A 22,093-nucleotide genomic window follows, 5' to 3' on the forward strand; every position below is an offset into this window, starting at 1 on the left:
TGAAGACAGCTGCAAAGCTGGAGAAGGTAGGTGACCTCATGATCCTACTATTTGGCCCAATTCCTCTAGGACAGAGAACCTATAGAGTTCTAAACATGATTAAAAGGGTGTGGGTGTGTGGGTGTGTGTGTGTGTGTGTGTGTTTGTTATTAAGAACAGAACAAAACAACCAGATCTTCCTTCGTGCCAGAACACCTGCGTGTAGCCTCACACCTGGATGAGTGGTGAGTCATTGGAAATGATGAGTCCTCTGACTTCCCTTTTGAGATCAGAGTCTGCTACGGAGCCAGCATTTGCTGATCATGGAGCATGCAGACACTCTGTCTTTCCTAGAAATGAGAAGAAAAATCCCAGAACCAATCTTCTCATTTTACAAATGGAGACCTGATGCCCAGAGAGTTCAGGTGATATGTTCAACATCCCTCAGCAAGCCAGTGGCACAACCAGGACCACATCATGGTTTCCCAACTCCTAGTTCTTTCCACTGTAGTAGCTATGGAAAAATTTTCATTTTGGGGCGCCTGGGTGGTGCAGTTGGTTAAGCGTCCGACTTCAGCCAGGTCACGATCTCGCGGTCCGTGAGTTCGAGCCCCGCGTCAGGCTCTGGGCTGATGGCTCGGAGCCTGGAGCCTGTTTCCGATTCTGTCTCTCCCTCTCTCTCTGCCCCTCCCCCGTTCATGCTATGTCTCTCTCTGTCCAAAAATAAATTAAAAAACGTTGAAAAAAAAAATTTAAAAGAAAAAAAAAGAAAAAAAAAAGAAAAATTTTCATTTTGCTCCTTGGAGGAGAAGGAAAAAAGGTAGGGAGCACAATATTAAGTTTTTGGATTCTCTGTAGGCTTCAATAACTTCTATTAACCTGGCCTCCATTATCCTGGCTGTGGTTGCCTTCTGTGGTTTCCTTTCCATGGAAAATTGGGTCCTAAGTCAGTTTTTAGCTTTCAATTGGCTCAGGGTTCTTATCAGGGCTGGTGAAGTCCCCATGCACATGGCTCAGGATCTCTCGGTCTGTAAACAGGCGGAAGGCAATCTGCTCACACTCTTGCTTGGTCCCACATTCAAACAGACACCCAAACAAGCCCTCCTTTTCCAAAGCAGCCAAATCAGAGTAGCCACAGGGCCCGCAGTGCAAGATCCAGGGGTGGGACCAGCAGGCAGCATCCAAGGGGGTCTGATTGAGGTAGATGCCTAAGTTGACCCTCCGCTTCTTACAGGTTGGGTGTGAGTACAAGAGCCATGATTCAGACAGTGTTCCAGCTTCTTGTTCTAGCCTTAGTGATCTGTCCAGTAGAGGGCTCTGCTGAATGGTAGAAGTGTCTTTGCCATTAGGGTCCTGGCACCCACGTAAGATCTCCGGGGGCCGGAAACTCACCACACTGCCTTGGCAGCCATGCGGGGGCTCACAGAGCTGTCGGCTCAGGGCTAGTCTCTGAAAGCATTCACCACGGTCATCGCTGAAAGCCTCCGCCCGGCACCTGTTTGGTGTCCGGGCACTGCAATACAGCACGGGGTTGCCACCCCTCCCAGTCACCTCTGCCACTTCGCACTCCACTGTTGCCATGGGCTGAATGAGCCTGCCGTGGTGCCATGTGGCCCCTAGATCATCACTGTAGATCATCAGGGAATGAGGCTTGGCTTTACATGGTAGCCGGAAGCAAAAGAACCAGTAAGGGATGTAGTAGGCATAAGCAGGGATGACCAGCCTCCCCGACTGTAGCTGGATGCCATGACCTGGGCCCACAGCGAATGTGGCCCAACGCTTCACCTCTGCACCAATAACCTCTTCAGTCAAGTCCCTCACCTCGCTCCATGAACAGCCAGTGTCTCGACTGCAGATGAAGCAGAGGCGGGCTGCATTCCTGCCTGACATGACCTGCTGACGCTCGGTGACATGGCCTCGCACACAGATGAAGAATAGGTATACACAGCCGCTTTTCTGCTCCCACACAGGACAGGGGTTCATGGTCCGATGCCCAGGTAATGTGGCTTCCATCAGTGGCTTCAAAGGTCCCCACTAGACAAGGGGAAGGGGGAGAGAGCAGGAGTGAGAGACTAATAGGAATACATGAGGCTCATTAAAAGCATTAGTCTTTTTCAGTGAAAAGAAAGAAATGATATTAAAATCTATGAAATCATGAAGGCTCAAGTAGTCACTAAATTCTCAAACATTATAGGATGATTTATAAGGCTGGGAAGAGGCAATGCTAGATATTGTATAAGCTGTCCCCTCTGTCTAGAACACTTCCTCACTTTGTCTAGATGCCCAATTCACCCTCCAAACTCAAAAGTCCCCTCCTTTGTAAAGCTTTCTATGAACTTCCTCTGCTCCCCTCCTCTCACCAAAGCAACTGGTAGCTTCCTCTTTGTAGACACAGAAGAGTTATAGAACTTATTATATAATAATCATACTTTTTTATGTGACTGGCTCCCTTCCTAGATTATGAGTCTTTTGAGGAGTGCCCAGCACATGATAGGAGCTAAACAAATATTTTTTAAAAGAAAGAAAAACCAAGAAAAGTAGAAGGAAGTAGAAAAAAAAGAAAAGAAATGAAGAAAAGTAAAGCAAAGCGGACAAATATGAAATTTAGGCAAATAAAGGGAAATTTAAAACAAAGAGTTTCTCCTTCCTCTACTATCCTGAGGAGGCAATTCATAACACTGGCATTAAAAACTCAAGCAAGGAGTCAGAGATACCTAGTTCAAACCAGCCTTCATCACTCATTGTGTGACCTCAGGCAAGTTACTTGAACTTACTTTACCTCAATTTCTTTATCAATGAAGTGGAAAATGTAACAACATGCTCACACAGGAGTTGCTGTAAGGCTAAAATGAGATAATGCCTACTCAGACATATTACAAAGAAAGGCCTAATCTCCTTAATAGATTTTTAAAACTGTATTATAAATTGGTAAAAAAAAAAAAAAAAAAAAAAAAATCCAGAAACCCATCTGAAATGGGCAAAGAGGAAGACCAGACAACTCACAGAAAGAGGAAAAAACAACAAAAACATGTGCAACCTCACACATAAAACAGAAAAGCAAATTAAAATTAAAATTCATCTAACAAACTGGCAACGGCATAAACTTTGACAATATTCTGTTGGCAAAAATGTGAAGAAACAGGCACTCTCTTTTATGGACCAAAGTGTAAAATGCTTCAACATTTATGTAGGGCATATCAAAATTCCAGATGCATTCATCCTTTCCCAGCATGCCTAATTCTGGGAATTTATCCTAAGGTATATCTGCTCATCAAATTAAGTATATACAAGATTACTCACTGTGGCATTGCTTGGAAAAGCAAAATATCATGAACCCAAATATTCATCAACAGGGGACTGGTTACGTGACCACACAATGCAAGAGATGAAAAAAGAAAAAGGAAGGCCTCTACACCTTGAGATGGAAAGATCTCCCTAACATATTGTTAAATGAACAAAGCAAAGTACAGACCAGTGCATGCAGCATGCTACTTTTTGCATCAGAAATATGGAGGAAAAGGGCTTCCTGTAACAGCGAACTAGGTAATTTGAACCAACATTTCCATTGAGACTGGAGATGACAGATAAAATATTAAGACAAAAACATCTGGCTAAAAGCATCAGGGAGGAAACAAGACAATGAGGAATTATAGGCCAAGAACTGAGAGAAGTTCATTCAGAAAGGTTGACCTGGTATTTCAAGTCCTTTTTCCTCTCAGGGTATCTCTGCTAATTCTCAAAGAGATAACTGAAAAGCTGAGAAGCTGAACAATTTGTTTGACAGCCTTATGGGGCTAGGAGGACAAAAATTTGGGGCCCTGGTAAACCCCCATGCTTTAAGATGGAACTTTAAAGAGCTAAATGCAGAGCAAGGGTGAAACTGAAGTAGACTAGCCTTCACAACCACCACTCTAGAAAACTGGCTGGCATTATCTCCTGAAGGGGAACATAAATATACCCTATGATCCAGTAATGACATTTCTAGGCATAAGCCCAGCAAAAATGCATGCACATATTAGCAAAAACATGTACAAGAATATTCAGAGAAGCCTGTACACAAGAGTTCAGATAAACCTCAAAAATACTGAACAAAGGAAGCCAAACATAAAGAATAAAGATTAAAAACAAGCAAAACTAAACTCCAGAGCTATAAATAAGGACAGTAATTATCTCTGGGAAAGAGAGGGGGGATAAGAGAAGGTTCTGAGGTACTGGTAGTATTCTATTTCTTGAGCTAAGTGATGAGTCCACAAGTGTTGGCTTTGTCAGTTCACAGAGCAGACATCCATGTTTTGTACATTTGACATTTATGTTATGTTTTCTACATATGTGTTACCACTCCACGTTATAAACATTTTAAAGAGGAGTATTGGGGCGCCTGGGAAATCTTGTCACACACTACAACACAAATGAACTTTCAGGACATTATGCTCAGTGAAATAAGCCAATCACAAAAAAACACACCTACTGTATGATTCCACTTACACGAGGTATCCAAAGTATCTAAAAACTCATAAAAACAAAGAAGAATGGTGGTAGCTAGCAGGTGGGGCAGGGGGAAATGAGGGTTGTCCAAAGAGTATAAAGCAGCAGTCTCGATGAAAACGTTGCAGAGATTTGTTGCACCACAATGTGCCCATAGTTAACAAAACTGCAATGTACACTTAAAATGGTTAAGATGGAAAATTTAGGTATATCCTACTACGATTAAAAATTTTTAAATGTTTATTTATTTTTGAGAGGGAGAGAGACAGAGTGTGAGTGAAGGACGGGCAGAGAGAGAAAGGGAGACACAGAATCTGACACAAGTTCCAGGCTCCTAGGTGTCAGCACACAGCCCGATGCAGGGCTCGAACTCACAAACCATGAGGTCATGACCTGAGCCGAACTTGGACACTTAATGACTGAGCCACCCAGGAGCCTCTATCCTACTACAATTTTAAAAAATTTGGGGGGGGGGGGGCACTTGGGTGGCTCAGTCAGTTGGGCATCCAATTTCGGCTCAGGTCATGATCTCGCGGTCCATGTTTAAATAAACATTAAAAGGGGCGCCTGGGTGGCTCAGTCGGTTAAGCGTCCGACTTCAGCTCAGGTCACGATCTCACGATCTGGGGGTTCGAGCCCCGCGTCGGGCTCTGGGCTGATGGCTCAGAGCCTGGAGCCTGCTTCCGATTCTGTGTCTCCCTCTCTCTCTCTGCCCCTCCCCCGTTCATGCTCTGTCTCTCCCTGTCTCACAAATAAATAAACGTTAAAAAAATTTAAATAAATAAATAAATAAATAAACATTAAAAATTTTTTAAATAAAAAATATATATAATGTATTTTTTTTTAAACCAGCAAACATGAAAAAGATTAAGAGGTTTTAGCTGATGGTCTACTTAACATTAGTCAACTGTATTATGCAGCTGCCAAAAAAAAAATGCTACTTTATGTATTAAAAGACTGCATTAAAAGGATAAAAAACAGGATACCCACCTCATTGCTGAGCTGGTCAGTCTATCCTTGGAGCCCTAAATTCAAAGGACCATTCTTTGAAAAAGGACACTGACATCCCAAATCAAATCCCAAAGACAGTAATCACAGCTTTCAAGGGCCTAGAAACGAAATCAAGACTGTGGTCTTAAGAGCCACTAAAAGAATGAAGCTGGCAAGTGCCCAAATCAAAAGACTCAGAATGTATGAATACTGCTTTCAGGTACATCAAAGAGCATTCTCTGGAAAAGGGACTTTCTATTATGTATAGATCGGATGTCCCAGAAGCCGGAACAAGACCAACGGGTAATTATAGAGAAGTACAGGTTGTCTCATTCCAAAAACAAAAGTTAACAGTTGCCACAGGATTAAGTTCCTCATCTGAGGAGTTGTGTAAGCAGATCCTTTATAGAAGATGACTAATGTTGAATTCCTACTATGCAATTGCTATTATTAATTACATTTTATAGATGATGAAACAGAGAAGAGTCAAACGTCCCAGGTCACATGGCCAATAAATGGTAGGTCTTGCCTGACTCCAAAGCCATGTTCTTAACCCCTAAGATATTAGTAGCTACCAAGGGAATACAGAAGATCTCTTTACTGGGGAAGAAGCTAGGCTGATGATTCTTCTAACTTCAAGATTCTACAGACAGATAAATCAGAGAATGGAAGGGATAAAATACAGAGAAGGGAGAATGAGTTCAAGTGGACACATCTGTGAACGTTTCTGAGGTTACACAACAAGCATGGTCCAGTAAAAATTGCTCAACAGCCTAACTGTCTGCAATAGAAAGCAGGGCAACACGACCGCAGGCAATGCCTGTCCTGGAGGGAATAAAAAACTAGAACTCCAAGGTAGGCTGCCCCGCTGGGCCTCTCTGGAGGCCAATGATACAAGCAGAGGTGTGGTCCTAGGAAGCAGCCATGAGGAAGGCTCATGACATGATGGGTGAAAGAGCAGGGACTGAAAGTTCCCTAAAGTAAAAATCATTTCCACAAGGAGATGTGAGCAAGTCATCCAGAGCAGAGACAGGGGTTTCTGGCAAGGCCCACATTCAGCAGAAAAGCACTTGCGCTGTAATAACAAAAAAAGAAAGAAGGAAAAAAAAAGTCATCCCTACAGAGGTAATGTTTTCATGGTGATATCACCATGAGTAGAAAACCAGCAGGATTAGAGTGCCTATTATAAAGATATATATGTTTGTTTACAAAAGGCTCTCAAATCCATGGTCTCATCTGATCCTCACTTCAACCAGCTCTGCAAGAGAAAAGAAAAACGGGATCTGAAATAACCCTATACTCACAGGCCCAAGGGCAGCAATCATTCTTTGCTCTCGAAAAATGCAGTAAAAATGTGCTACTTAGGGGCAAGGGCTCCAACCCCACCTCTGCTGCTTAGTAGGTGTGTGTCTGAGGCAAACCACTTTTAATCCCATTTCCTCCTTTACGATGGGGATAGTATGCACCTCACATAAACCATGCAGAAGGGGGAGGATTGTTGTTATCCTTGCCCCCACCATCTGCTAGTTGTCTTGAACAAGCTACCTATCTCTTGGAATACCAGGATCCCTGATCAGAAAACTGGACTAACGATGCTTCCTTCCTTCCCTGGATGACTTATAAGAACAAAAGAAAATGTGAATGAAAAACACACCACATGTTAGCTGAATTTGAATGAACCGTGGAGGCCTCTGGAATCAGAGATGGAATTTAAAGCCTGTTTCTGCTGTTTTATTACAGCTATGTGACCATGAGCAGAGTAGCAACCTCTCTGAGCTTCAGTTTCGTCATCTGCAAAATGTGACTGACAACCGTGCCTATGTCACAACAGAGTGGTTATTGAGAATCTAATGTGCACCTAGCACACAGGAAGTACTCAGTAAGTGAGAGCCATTGCTTTTACTGTTTCTTTTTTTTCTTCCTCATCTCCCACGCAGGGTTCTTCCAGCACAGATGGGAAAGGGCACAGGCCCTGAAGTACTCTAAGCAATGTGGAGAGAGATTGAGGCTGAGAGCCAGATCTGGGATGAGGACTCACCTGTACCGAGTGCCCAGTCCTCAACCCTCGCCTCAGCACCAGGTGGAGAGCATCCTCATCCCTGCTCGTGGAGCGCTTCTCTGCAAAGGCCAGGAAGGTGTGGGTGGGGGGGATGTAGAGCAGGGCTGGGATCCGGTAGGTGATCCCTCTCTTGTCTTCCTGCTGGAACAGAGGGCTGCTGAAGGAGCACGATGTCACTTCTTCCATGACCTCTGCAAGGATAGGAGGCAGCTAAATATGGGGCCATACCCAAATGCTGGCCTGTGCACAAGTTCTGCTCTATCATTCTGTTTCTGAAGATCACACACAGGGAGGCACGGATGTACTCAAACGTTTACTTTTTTGTCCAAAGGTAACACCATGGTCTCAATAGCACAAAGCAAGCAATACGCATGCTCATTGAACAAATCTATCCTCCACACTCTGGGGAAATCCTATGCAGCCTGTGTCAAGTATGTCTTTACGGAGATTCTACATGGGCTGCTGCCAAGCATCCAGGGGTATTACCAGCCTGGGTGGTTTCCCATGTCAATTTCTGTGGAGGTTTTAGGCCATTCGGATAATATAAATATAAATCCAAATCCATATGAGGAAAAGCCTGTGGTTAAGAACTCTCTGGGGAAACTTTCCCCCTCTATTAGAGCCTAGGATAAGAGGCAATCTTTATCATCTCTCTGTGTCAGCAAAAAGAATTCTTTTTACCTAGTCCACCATACCAGGGGGTGCAGACTTTCAAGGGACCTAGTTTCACGCAGCGATCTTAGTTCCGCTACACCATGTGGGCCCACAGTTTCACTCACTGCAACAGCAGGTCTACTAAAGCCCAAACTTCTAGGTAAGTGAGAGCAGCAAACATCCAGGGCAACTGAGGTCAGGTTAAGGGGCTATCTAGTCTGGTTTTCAGTTTACTCTTGGCTTCTAGGTCCCTGGGAATTGCTCTTACTTTCTTGCAATTTCAGCTATAAAGGACTTTGTTATATTTTATCTACAATGTTACAGGTTAGCTAGCCTGTCATAATGCTGAAAATGTAAGTCTGCAGGTACACTTCTCAAAGAAATCAGGGGTTCTACTTCTCAGAGGCCCAAAAAGGGAATCAAGCCAGACAGAAGCAGGCTTAGAATTTTTTTATCTTTCACTGTCATTCAAACCCTTTCATATAAATCACTTGTAAAAATTATCAGACTATAAAAATGAGGCCCAGAAGGCCTTATTCATTTATTTAGTAAATACTTCTGGGTGCCCACTCCAAGTCAGGCCAAAAGGTAGGTGCTGAGGCGACAAAAAGGAATCAGAAGTCCCTGCCCACATCCAAGTGAGGGAGACAGACATACAGGGACAATTACAATATCATGCAATAAGTGCCACATTAGAGGTCAACATGATAGAGTGTAGGAAAACAGAAAAAGGATCTGTCTAGATCAGGGCAGTGGAGGGTTTCTGGAGAGAAAAAAACTGAGTCAAGTGAACTCCTGCCTTATCCTGCATATCCTTATGCTCTGTGCCTAGAACATTCTTGTTTCACATAACCACAGAGTTCACTCCCTAAACTCCTTCAGCCCTGTTCCAATGTCATCTAATCTATGAGGCCTTTCCTGACAACTCCCCTGCCCCTCTCTATCCCCTCTCTGCTCTCTTCTCCATGCCACTTATCATCCAGATTATACTTGTTTAATATATACTACACAACAGAAGCTCCATAAAGGGCAGGGATGAGTCTGTTCTATTCACCGCTACACCATTATACCTAGAACCATGCCTGGTAATTGATAGGCACTTGACGAATTATCTGTTGAATGACTGAATGAATGAGTGAGCTGGATCTTAAAGGATGAATAGTGAGTCAGCCAACTGAAGGGTGAAAAGGGCAGAGGGGGTGAATGTGAAAAGCCTACAAATGATAGAAAACAGTGAGCTGTGGGGACTGTCGATAGGGCAGCATGACTAGAACAGAGTGCAGAAGTGGGACTGAAGGGGTCAGCAGAATCCAGGTCCTGGGAGGCCTTGCTACCTTATTAGGGTGTTTATCCCACAGAGAGGGAGCCACTCAAGAGTTTTTGGCAGAGGAATGGCATGATCAAGTATGCATTTTAGACCAATCTCCCAGGTAGCCTGTGGGCAATAAACTGAAAGAAAAAGTTGCACTGCTTTTGGCCACAGGTGCCTAGTGTCAATCAAGACAAACTTATCCAAAGGCATACCAATGATTCACTTGGTCACTTGTTTCTAACTTAAAGAAAGAAGAACCGTTAACTCACTATCATGAGAGGAATGGGGAGTTAGCCTCCGGAGTCCAGAAGAAAAGCCTCCTCCCCTCACTCCCAATTCTGTGCTCTCAGTAGCAGAATTGAAAAGCAAGTGGGAATTGTCTTCTTCACAAAGTACTAGAGCACACCTCTCTCTCCTCAACTCAGGCTCTCCTACCAGAGAAGGTCAGGCTCTCCTAAGTAAAGATCTGTCCTTGAGCCAAGCTGGCGTGATGGTTAAGAACATAGGATTAGGACCCCACTAGGACTACCTGACTTTGGGCATGTTATTTAACTTTCCTAATGTTTCAGGATCCTCATATATAAAACTCAGTAGAGTTGTTGAGAGAATTAAGCTAAAAATTGAAGTGGCTGTTACAGAGCCCATGCTATAGTGTGAGCTCAATATATGGCAGTTATTATTTTTAGACTGTCAATCACTACATATTCTACAGTTGACCGTTGGACAACACAGGGATTAGGGGTGCTGACCCCAACTCTGGGGGGCATAAACTTTGTGTATCACTTTTGACTCCCCTCAAAACTACAAATAGCCTACTGTTGACTGGAAGCCTTACCAATAACATAGATAATTAACACATATTTTGTATGTATAGATGTATTATATACTATATTCTTACAATAATGTTAGAGAAAAGAAAATGTTAAGAAAATCACAAGTTATAGACAACACATTTATAGTACTGTACTATATTTATTTAAAAAATGCTTCTTCAAGTGAAACTGCAATTCTAAGCTGTGTTGTTCAAGGATCAAGGGTAGTCTTATTCCTTGAAACCTGTGGATGGTGATGATGATGATGATGATAACAGTTACAACTCTCTTTCTTAAAAGTATTTAAATCCGTCTACGCCTCTGGGAAAGATTGTATTTAAACTCTTATGCGCCCACACATTAATTACAAGTGAATACCACACTATTAATGATCAGTTAACACATGATTATTAGTTCACACCCATGAATTCCCTGGGTGATAATAATAAAGCAAAGAATAGGCATGGAGTGGGGAGGAGCAACTAGGAAAAAGGAGAGGGAGAGGTAGTGGGGACAGCACCAAAGCAGAAGCACAGCTTCTCATATGGGGCTTGATTCACATCCCATCTATACTTCCGTGTGACCTGGTGCTAGTCACTTAATCTCTCTAGGTCTTGGGACTCCTATGCTTGTAAAATGTAGATAATACCTATATAAGATGACCAATATGAAGAACTACTCAAAAGTGCTTTCTAAACTTTAAACCACTATATAAGTAAAAATATTAAAACTTCCGATGTCTTCACAATTTCACTTATGGCTTTGCTATCACTATAACAATTAGAATCACCATCATTAACTTTTTGTTAATTATGGTTATGTTGATCATGGTGACGACAGTGGTAAGCAGCATAGATGACTCTGGCACTGAAACCCAAACTTGAACACAAACCATATACTGGGAACTAAGGATAGAGAAGGATTAGATACAGTTCTGCTTTGGTGTTGTTCATGTTAGCAGAGAAGTCAAGCTATTAATTGCTACTCCATATAATCCTCCCTGCTCTCTTACTGGGAGAGAGTAACAGTGTAGCCTGGACTTTGAAGTGTAATGTGCTTTGACACTTACTAGCAAGTCATTTTATCTGAGTCTCTTTTTTCTCACTTGTAATGAGGATAATGCCACTTATTTCTCAGCATAAAAGAACAACGTAATTCCAAAGACTCCAATTAATTCAGTGCAGCAGGCAGCCATCAGTGAACCCCAGAAAGAGGCCTCCCTAACTCATTTATTTATTCCTAACAATTAATATTTAAAAAGCACCCGTCCTTTGTCAGGCCTGTTGAGATCCAGCACTCCAAATCCCTCTCATTGTACACATGGGAAAACTCAGGCCCTCGGAGGGGAATAAGCTTATATTAGGCCACTTAAGTTAGTAGCAGCAAGCCTGGACCAAGATTCAGGTCTCCTAAGTTGCAGCTCGGGACACTCTACAACCCATACAACCCTTTCTGGTAAGGGCTGCCCCTGGCTCGGTTCCCTTTCATCTCTAAAATGGTAATTCTACGGTTTAGGTTTGGCTTCGTTGGAAGGAAAACAAAAATAGACTAGCCAAGAATACTCTCTGGCCATGTCTGAATTCCTGGCCCACTGGAGGGCTCTGACTCAATATTCCCCTCAGACTGGATTTCCTAAGCCCAGGCGGTGCCGCCGAACCTGTCCCCACACTCAGAGTGCCCCACTTTTCGGGGATCTCTGCAATGTCGCAGCCCCGCTCACCTTCACGGGACCCCGGCTCCTCCATCTCTCTCGAGCAGAGCTGGGCGCCGGGCAGCTCTCAGGTCTCGGACACCGAAGCGCGGGAGAATGAACCACGCAGGGGGAGAGGGAGAGAGACTGCGGAAGACACGGAAGCAACACGAAAACTGAAAAAAAAAAAAAAAAAAAAAAAAAAAAGGGCGACACGGCCACGGAGAGAAGGAAACACCGACAGACCCGGACGTCCAGACTACCCAGCCGGGAAGCGAAGGCGGGGACGCGTGGAGGCGGCAGCGGGCCGGCGGTTGGACCCGCAGTTGGCCGCTGCCCAGAGTCGGCCCCGCCCCCATGGGATGGGCGCAGGCGAGGCCCCGCCCCCTCGCTGCCCCGCCGCCACAGTCCTTTCTCTCCCGCGCCCCTAGCCCAGTCCCAGACACCGTGTGGACCTGCCTCTTGCTCTCCCCGACCACCACCAGCTCCAGCTTAGCCCCGAGATTGGCTTTGGCTCAGGCCCTGGGCCTACCTCTGCTCCCGTGGGCCGGGCAGCAACCTGGCTCCGCCCCCCACCCTTCCATTTCCTCCCCCTTCATCCCTCCCCTCAGTCCCCTTGCCCCACGCTCGTATCTATTGGTTGCCTGTCAGCTCATAAGTATCACCGCCTAAAATTTCCCCGAACAGCCTGGGAGTCCAGCAAAGGTTCCGGCCCGCAAGAAAGAACTCCACAAAAAGAACCAGAGATCCAGAGCATTAGACGAACACCTCCCCCCTAAAAAAATTAAAATTATATGTTATTTTGTACGTGTGTACATGATTATATGTTGACAAAATAATAGTAGTATAATCCATTGAATAAAACCCATGAGTTCATATTGACATAATTCTATAGAATTCCAATTAATAAATGTGGACTCTGCTCAGACGATTTGAACACAATATAGCTTATTCTGAACACCTGCTTTTCTTCTGAGTCTAGAGTTTTGGTACATGCCAGGCAGAGGGTGCCAACATACCAGTCCCCAATAAAACTGCTGAGTCTCCAATGGATTCCCTAGGCAGAAACATGGTACACATGCTGCATTTTCCTTGCTGGGGGAAAGTGTGCTTAGTGCAACCCCTCAGGAGAAGGAGAGAGCATACGAAATACACATGGATTCCTTCAGACTCCACTTGTGTCTTTTTCTCTTAAGATCCAATGTGTCTTTACTACATTGCTGTAATAAAGTTGCTGTGAGTGCAACTATTAGGCTGAGTCCCGTGAGTCATTCCAGTGAGTCTATGAACCTAGGGGTGGTCTTGGGAACCCTTAACCAAATACCATATATAGTTTTAAAACTTGTAAAACAATACCATATAGTGTTGAAGAAAATGCATAGGAATAATAAATACTAAATTCAGGGGAGTAGTTACTTCTGAGAGTGCAGGGAGTAGGGCATGATTAAGGATACCCAAGGGACTAATTTTTTAAGGTGGTTCATTTTATTATTCTGTAAACCTTATTTGTCTAAAACATTTGTTTTTAAAGATTGGCTCCCACAAAGTCCTAGGGCTCTTCACCCAGACTTCTCCAAACTCACAATCACCAATTCTGTAGATCAATCACCAAGTCAATTTTAGAAAAATATCTAAAGCTAATGCCAAATTTCTGTCAATTCTTTGACTGGTGGTCTTGGTCTTATGCCTGAGACAGTGAGTTGCAATCTCTATATTTGGAGGCAATAAGATCTTGGCTCAAATCCAGACTTCCCACTCCCTAGCTCAGTGTCCTTGGCAAGTTATTTAACTCCTGTGCCTCAGTTTTCTCATCTGTAAAATGGGCACTCTTGGCACTAATCCTCATTCATGGCTCAAATGAAACAAGTTTCACTTCCTGTAACCTCCTAGGCCTCCATGTTAAAATAGTTACTCCTCTTCCAACCATCACAGTACCTTACAGATCACTTCTGATGAATTTTGTTTGCCACTCTATTGGCCACCCTGATTGATCTGACAGAAATGGGACTTAATCCATCCTAAAAGGATAGTATCAACAAAACTCCAAGCAACAGTATGAGACCAATCTGCAGAACTGACCTTACCTATACCCAAGGGCCAGGGCTCAACTAGGTAGAAAAACAAACAACATAAAAAAACAAACAAGAAAACCAACCAACCAACCAACCATAAGCCATCAAGGTCTGCTTTAGAAAGCTGGGTGCCATTCTCTTATATCTGTATTGACCTTAAACCCGGCCTGAGGCATTAATCTGGGTACAGAGAATGTATTAGTGTTTGCAGACTCTACCTGGGCCCACAAGGAAGTCAAGGGCAATTCTATCATCCATAACCACATTGGCCAGTGAACTGAGGCTCACCCAAATGCCTTCCAGGGCTGAGGTGGTATCATTGTTGCCTTCAGCTAAAGTCAGGGATGAATTTCATATCAACATTTCAAATAGGATGACCCTCAAGATAGGATAACTTCTTGCAGAAGGTGCATAAATAAATCAGCCAACCCTCTGGGAAGTTCCCCTTTGTAACCAAAGGCAGCTTCATCTTGGAGGAATCTCTACAGTCATCTGAGGGCTACATGATCTAATGGTGCTTCTTCTTTAAACACTTGAAGGTTGCTTATGACCCTCCCTACGGAACAAGGCACCATGTTTTCAGGGAGGGGGCAAGTTAATGCCTGACTTCCACATAGAAGGTATAGTTCTGAGGTCATATGTGATACCCCTGTTTACAATTGTTGGGACCTCCTAACTGGGACCTATTATCAATTAGGGGACACAGGTTGACAGTGTCACTAATGAGGCCTCCTGGTACCTGGTAGGCTTCAGAGTCCCCATCCACTTAAGTATGATTGACACCAGGCCTTATTTTTGGAAAGACGGTCTGATGGCAGTTGGCCCAAACTGTCCCATACGTCCACACCAACAGTGAGGTGGCATTTGTCCACCCCATAAGGAAACAGCAATAGGTACAAGAATGGGGGTGACGGAGGCATGTAGAGGTTGTGCATTTTACAGAGAGGAATAGGAGCTGCAAGTGCACCTGATGTTTCCGATAGACTTCGCAGTAGGTTAAAGGGAATGACTATCAAATTGTGGTCAGAGCCATCTAGTGGGGGATGTCAAACCAAGTTTGACAACAGTCAAGTTTATGGAGTTTGCAACAGCTTGGTAGAATTGTACTAGGCCATTTTCCTTTCAGAGAAAGGCTCTAGAGGTGACTCTTTTTCCAAATGTCATGATCTAGGACCATGTCAAACCAACGAGAGAATCCAAGTGCCTGAAACAATTCAATGAGAACCAGAATTCAATGTGACTAGGCTGCCACCTGGAAGTTGTAGTAACAAGGTTGGCCTGGGGATGCTGTTAGGGCAAATATAACATCATACCTAACAATAGAGCTGAAAACAGAATTTTCAGGATAAATCTACACAACACTCTCCAATCCCTCTCATTTTGATCATTACACCATAAGCAGCTATGAGAGTTAATTTTATGCATCGATTTGACTGGGACACGGGGTCCCCAGATATTTGATTAAGCATTATTCTGGGTATGTCTGAGGATGTTCCTTGATCAGATTACCATTTGACTCAGTAGATCCAGTAAAGCAAACTGCCCTGTCAAAAATAGGTGGGTTTCATCCAATCTGTTGGAAACCTGAATAGGACAAAAGTTGGGGTAAGGGAGAATTCACTCTATCTGCCTGTCTTCAAGCCAGGAAGTGAGCCTTTTCCTCCTCCTGAACTGAAACATAAGTTACATCAGTTCTCTTGGTCCTTAGGCCTTTAGATTCAGATTGGAACTACACCACAGGCTCTCCCGATCTCCAGCTTGCCAAGAGCAGATCCTGGGACTTTTCAGCCTCCATAATCACGTGACCCATTTTCTTATAACACATCTCTTTATATATTCATGAACATATTCATTCTTTTTTTTCTGGAGAATCTTAATACCGCAGTAAAGACAAAGTGACCACTTTCTGGGGACAGCCACATTCAGTGGCCAAACTGCTTTACAAAGGTGTATTGACCAGGACAAGGTAAGTGAAGTAGTCAGAAATCTTGTGACTGTAGGCTGTTTTTTCAGTAGGCTGTCCCAACATTCAACAATAGTCGATGCCTATGGATGGAAGAGTGGAAAGTCAATCAAACACTTTGATTATCAGCCCTCTGCTGTTGAGTGGTTTTCACAATAAAGATTCACCACTGTCAGAATGTATGTGGTCAAGAAAAACAAAATCATGAGACAGATTAGTTTCAAGATCAAAACAGGGTAGAGTTGGCTGATTGACTAGAACAGCAACACTGTAACCTGAAAAAGTATCCTGTTGAAGCACTATTGGTAACCTCAAGAGGGAACCAAAGGCCTGACAGAGTTAGTCAGCCAGAAGTGGATGGAGGCCGTGCCTGGGCTATGTGGCTTCACTCATGGCTAGACTAACAGGACTTTTTTTTTCTTTTTTTAATGTTTATTTATTTTGACAGAGGGAGACAGAGAATGAGTGGGGGCGGGGCAGAGACAGAGACACAGAATCCTAAGCAGGCTCCAGGCTCTGAGCTGTCAGCACAGAGCCTGACGCGGGGCTCGAACTCAAAGACCGCGAGATCATGACCTGAGCTGAAGTCGGAGGCTCAACCAACTGAGCCACCCAGGCGCCCCTAGACTAACAGGACTTTTAACAGGAGTCACAAACCTGGCATGTAGTGGTAGCCTCTGCACCAGAAGCATAAAACTTTTACTCTGTGCCCAGGCTATGATGGTGCATGTAATGTCATATCTGGTATGATGATGGATACAGGCAATGATGGTGGCAATCTGAGTGGTTACAGGCTCCGTCAGCAGTTTGATTCCAGTTGGTCTTCAGTGAATAAGCCCCCACTGTGAACATCTACATGAGTGATCCAGACAGTTCAACTAATAGCTGCAATTCATTTTTAGTTTGTGGCCCCCAAGAGTGTCTTTAATCTAACAGTCTATTTCTGCCAAGTGATAGACCATAGACCCGAGTCAGTAAAAATATAACATGTTTGGTCCCTAAGGAATGCTTAGGATGAGGGTCATAGCCTTCAATTCAGCCCATTGTGCTGACCAGCCTTGACTGTAGTCAGTTTCCAGAAACATCACTTGACACCGACAGCTCTTAACTTAGCTGGACCATAAGTGAACCAGGCCCAGGCATCTGACTGGGAAAGTCTCTGTAATCAAGGGCCCTTTTGAGCCAGTGGCTTTGCTTCAGGCAGCTGAGTCTTGGAATACAGTCTTTCCAAAGGAGTGGGTATCACTTTTTCAAGTAAAACTAAGATGGGCAGCGGCTGCATCCCCAAAATGCATCATTTCCATTTGACTAGGGAAGGCTGCTGGGCTTTTTGTTAATTTCAAGTTTGAGTTCGTGTCACCCAAAGTGGGGATGTTAGGCCAGGTACCAGGCTTCTACAGGTCGGACGTCATTTCAACAATAGCTCAGTAGTAGCCTCCCAGCTGTCCAACTTTTTCAAAGGGTGTACTTGGTGCCTGCAAAGGATACGTGGCACTGCTATATTAGGAAATGGGCTGAGTACTCCAGCAGTCACCAAGTTCTCACCTAACTAAAGCTGTTGATTTTCCTTTCTCACCTCTTAGGATTCTGTATTTTGTTATGCTACTCAAGAGGAAACAGGAATCACTTCTCTATAAGCAGTAGTCCCTGAATGGGAGACTTGCAAACTTTCACACTTCAATTTAATGTATAATTGCTGTCAATAACACATTACTGTGAAAGCCATACAACAGTAACACTGAGCCGGTGTAGAGGTTCCCCTACAGTTATTTAGTTTTCCTTTCCTACTACAGACTTTGCCCAAACCCTGCCAGGTGAAGTCAAGCACTCCCCCACTCCCCCCACCAACTACAGGCACTCAGACCAAGCAATCTGAGACCGATATTGCAAGGCACAGCCACAGCCACCAAGAAATCATGTTCCAACCCAAGAGTTTGAGGAAGTCACAGGAGTAGGAGACGCTAGCCTGCAGGGGGCAGCTGGGTCAGCAGGAAGGTCTTTTCTCTGACTCCTGCTCTGGGGTCAGTGCTGCCTTTTCCCTAGTTACCTCTTGGCTCTGAGGAGCACCTAGGGTTCAGGGGCTATTTTTTTGTTTGCCCACCTTGCATACTACCATGGATCTGCCCCCACAGTCCTTGGTACTTCTGACCATTCCTGTGCCCAGGGCTCCCTGTGCCCATGGGACCAAGTAGGATGGTGACTTAGATGCTTATATTCAGTAGAGTTGTTAAAAGGGAGTCCCTCTCCTCCTCAAAGATCCCCAACATAAATAGCTTCTTTCCTTAAAACAAAGGGAGAAAAGGATCAGGGGTTATAGAGACTGGCCTTGTGCCAGTAAACAAGGTCATGTATTTACTTTCACTTCAAATGGCTACCTGCTTGGTCATAACAAACTCCTAATATATTTGGTCCATTCAAACTCTGTATCTTTATTGCCATTTATTTCACCTTCAGGGAACCCTCTACTCATCAGCCACAGCCATAGAGCCTTCAGCTGGGGCCACAGGCTTACTGCCTTGTTGTCAAAACATTCTTTCCTCCTCCTGTCCAGAAAAGAGTGAACAACAACCTAAGTACCATTTGGGCAATGTGTTTCAATCCTACCTCTTGCTGTTTTGCCTCAAAAATTTCATTAACAGGTGGGACAGTGAAGGACCCTTACCCACTTGCTCAGCAGTATTTCCTACCAGACCCCAGGTTATTTTCTCACATCCTCTCACCCGACCTATGTCCTTTCTCTTGTAGAAAGCCATGGCTACCTGTATCCTGTCCTTGTTACCCAAACTGTCAGAGTAGCCTATGAAAGGGCTACAATTTTATCCGACTTGCAACTAACAGGTTAGCCTACTATTTTATCATGGATACTGGTAGAAGCCATGAGACTCCCAGATCAAACACAAAGAACTTTTACACTTACAGGAAGCAATGTGAGCAGGTTTGTGCTAGTTCTTCAAGCCCCCCTCTCCAACAAAAGTGACTTGGGGTAGGTCTAGATAGATGGATGCCTACACATGCAGGGGGATGTGTCACAGGAAAAGAACACTGAGCTTGGGAGAGTCAACATTTTTATAGTGCAAAGTAGGGAAGAGACATTACTTCAATTCTCAAGATTGCTTACTGCCAGAACACGAAGATATCCCCCAGGAAGTGGTCAGGGTCTTACATTCACATGAAGTGAGAACATGCAGGGGTGCTCAGGGCTCATGGTAGATTGCTTCTCCTAACAGTTCTTCATTCTCTAGTGGGTCCCCTTTAACAGCATGATAAGCCAAATCCAGGGAACGAAGAGCTTGAATACTACTCAATATTCATCAATGGTTTCCCATTGTCACAGGGTTTGACACAGGGAACTCTTCCCAAAGGGCCAAAGCTCCCTCACAGCAGTCAAGACCCCCTGCAAAAAGTTCCCAGTCCTTTACTGTGGTCTCTGAACAGATCTAAGCTTGGCCTGATAAATTGTAGGGGGGGGTTGGCTGTTAAGACAACTCAACAGTTGCCATTCTTCCTTAATAGGCATTCTGTACCTGAATCCCTTCTCTCGCAAGCAAACCAGCTGAAGTTTAGAAAATTCACCTGGTTTCTGCTCACAGAAATAAGGGATTTCCCTCTTTTCGTGCTCCTGTAGGGATGTGTCTGTAACTGCTGTCTGAAAGGAGGAGGAACCTGCTGCCCACTCATGATGAATATTAGTGTCACTAGTTATAATAGGGTGGAGAGCCAAGGCTACCAGATTAGTGAGGAAATCCATTAATGGTGGGATTCACTGACTGGAAAGTAAGCAACAACCAGGACACCTTCTGAGCAACTACCTGCCTCTGAACCTACTTTCCCAGTACTCTGAGCTTGCAACCATCTTCTCCAACCCTATTTCTAACAGGGAATAATGTATTTAAATGTATTTATGGATTTCCGGAGGAGACAAGATAGCAGAACAGCATGGAAGTTTTTTTTTGTGTCTTGCGTCCGTGAAATACAGCCAGATCAACACTAAACCATCTTGCACACCTAGAAAACTGATTTGAGGATGAACACAACAATCTGCACAACATGAACCACAAAATTAAGCAGGTACACAGTGCGGACAGGTGAACTGGGGAAGAGAGAAGCCGCAAAGGGCAGGGAGCTGTTTTCGCTTGCAGACAGAGATGAGGAGGGGGGGCGGGGAGTATGAGAAAAGCACCCTCCCCCAAAGCAGCTGGAGAGAAAGTGGAAAAGTGGAAACAGCCGCAGGGACTTAACTAAAAAAGGGAGAAAGGAGAGGGTTTAAATTCCATTAAGGCTCTATAAACAGGGGGAACAGAGTCTGAAACTCCACAGCTCAATACCTGGTGGTGCTCTGGTGGGAAGGGCGAATCTCCAGGAGCAGAATAGCGTCTGGGAGGTCCACGGGCCACACAGAGAGAAGCAGTTCCATTGCTGGAAGGACATTTGGTAGAGACTGTGTGGCCGCCTGGTCGCAGCAGACCCCAGAGAACACCCACATTCGCTGGTGCTGGAACAAGGTCGTTAAGGGTGAAACCTGGTACCAGATGTATGTTGTGATTTTCTATAATCCCTGAAACGATGGCGCTATATGATCGTGTTAACTTTTTCTGGGGCAGGCTGGCACCCAGTTGCAGTCTCCGGGCATCGGCAGCAGCACAGTCCTGCGAATATTCCTGGGTGTGGCCGGCACTGGCCATTGCTCGGTGAGACCCTCTCCCAAAGGATCTGAGAGGGTCAAAGCCACAGTCCCTCAGAATTGAGGGGTCAGGAAATACAGCCGCATCTGAGATAAAACCCAGGAGAGAGGTGCCTCCTGGCAAACTGAAGGCTTGGTCACAGACAGTGTAAAAGCAGGGAGTGGACAGAAGCCGGAGACAAAGGACAGGTGCGCGATTGCTGGCTGGCGAGAGCACAGAGTTCCCACACTTGAGACTGAATAGCTGGGCGACACCGTTTTCACTCCTCCCGCGCATGCGCACACCCACCTACAAGCACCATAGCAATGCACCCAGTAAGGTAAGCAGTGCCATCTAGTGGAGAATGGAGCCATTTAAACTAAGCCCCGCCCAACTGGGCCAACCTCACTTTTCAGGAACACAAATCTCGCCGCCTGCTTAGTTTATGGACTATAAAGTGCTTCATAGTTTGACCTCTAGGGGAAAACGATGTAGTTTCAATTGTATTTCAGTCGGTTCACCGGTACATCTATTCAAATTTTTTTTTCTTTTTCATGAATACAGAAAGAGAAAAAAATTTTTATTTTCAGTTTTTATTTAAAATATTCTTATTATTTTCTACTATATTTTTTACTTTTTTTTATATTTTTCAAATTCTATTTTACTTCCATCATTTCATTTCACTGTATTCATTTTCTCAAATTTTCGAATGTTTTTTTTTTTTTAATCCCTTTTTTTTCCTAATCTATTAAACTCCTTTCAAGAACCAGACCACAACACACCTAGGATCTATATTATTTATTTGATTTTGTGTGTGTGTTGTTTTTAATTTTTTAAATTTTTTTTACCTTATCAATTCCTTTTCTTCAAAATGACAAAACGAAGGCATTCAATCCAAAAGAAAGAGCAGGAAGAAATGACAGCTAGGAACTTAATCAACACAGATACAAGCAAGATGTCTGAACCAAAATTTAGAATCACGATAATAAGAATACTAGCTGGGGTCAAAAACAGATTAGAATCCTTCTCTAAGCGGAGATAAAAGAAGTAAACGCTAGTCAGGATGAAATAAAAAATGCAATAACTGAGCTGCAATTTCGAATGGATGCCACAGCAGCAAGGATACGAGGCAGAGCAGTGAATCAGCATTATAGAGGACAAACTTATGGAGAATGAAGCAGAAAAAAAGAGAGAGACTAAGACAAAAGACCACAATTTAAAAATTAGAGAAATCAGTGACTCATTAAAAAGGAACAACATAAAAATCATAGGTGTCCCAGAAGATGAAGAGACAGAAAAGGGGTAGAAGGGTTACATGAGCAAGTCATAGCGGCAAACTTTCCTAACCTGGGGAAAGACACAGACATCAAAACCCAGGAAGCACAGAAGACTCCCATTAGATTCAACAAAATCGAC

General features: G+C 44.0%; 1 protein-coding gene across 1 annotated transcript; it reads right to left on the reverse strand.

Moving 5' to 3' along the window:
• Positions 1–764: 764 nt before the first annotated feature.
• NEU3 (neuraminidase 3) lies at positions 765–20,499 on the reverse strand. Its single transcript, XM_058687764.1, is given in 6 exon segments — positions 765–2,013; positions 7,493–7,704; positions 12,012–12,044; positions 12,047–12,115; positions 12,118–12,128; positions 20,342–20,499. Coding segments are annotated over 6 exon segments (1,563 nt in total). The 3' UTR covers positions 765–933.
• Positions 20,500–22,093: the final 1,594 nt, after the last annotated feature.

This window comes from Neofelis nebulosa, chromosome 10, assembly GCF_028018385.1.
Source record: "Neofelis nebulosa isolate mNeoNeb1 chromosome 10, mNeoNeb1.pri, whole genome shotgun sequence".
NCBI classification, from domain to species: Eukaryota; Metazoa; Chordata; class Mammalia; order Carnivora; family Felidae; genus Neofelis; species Neofelis nebulosa.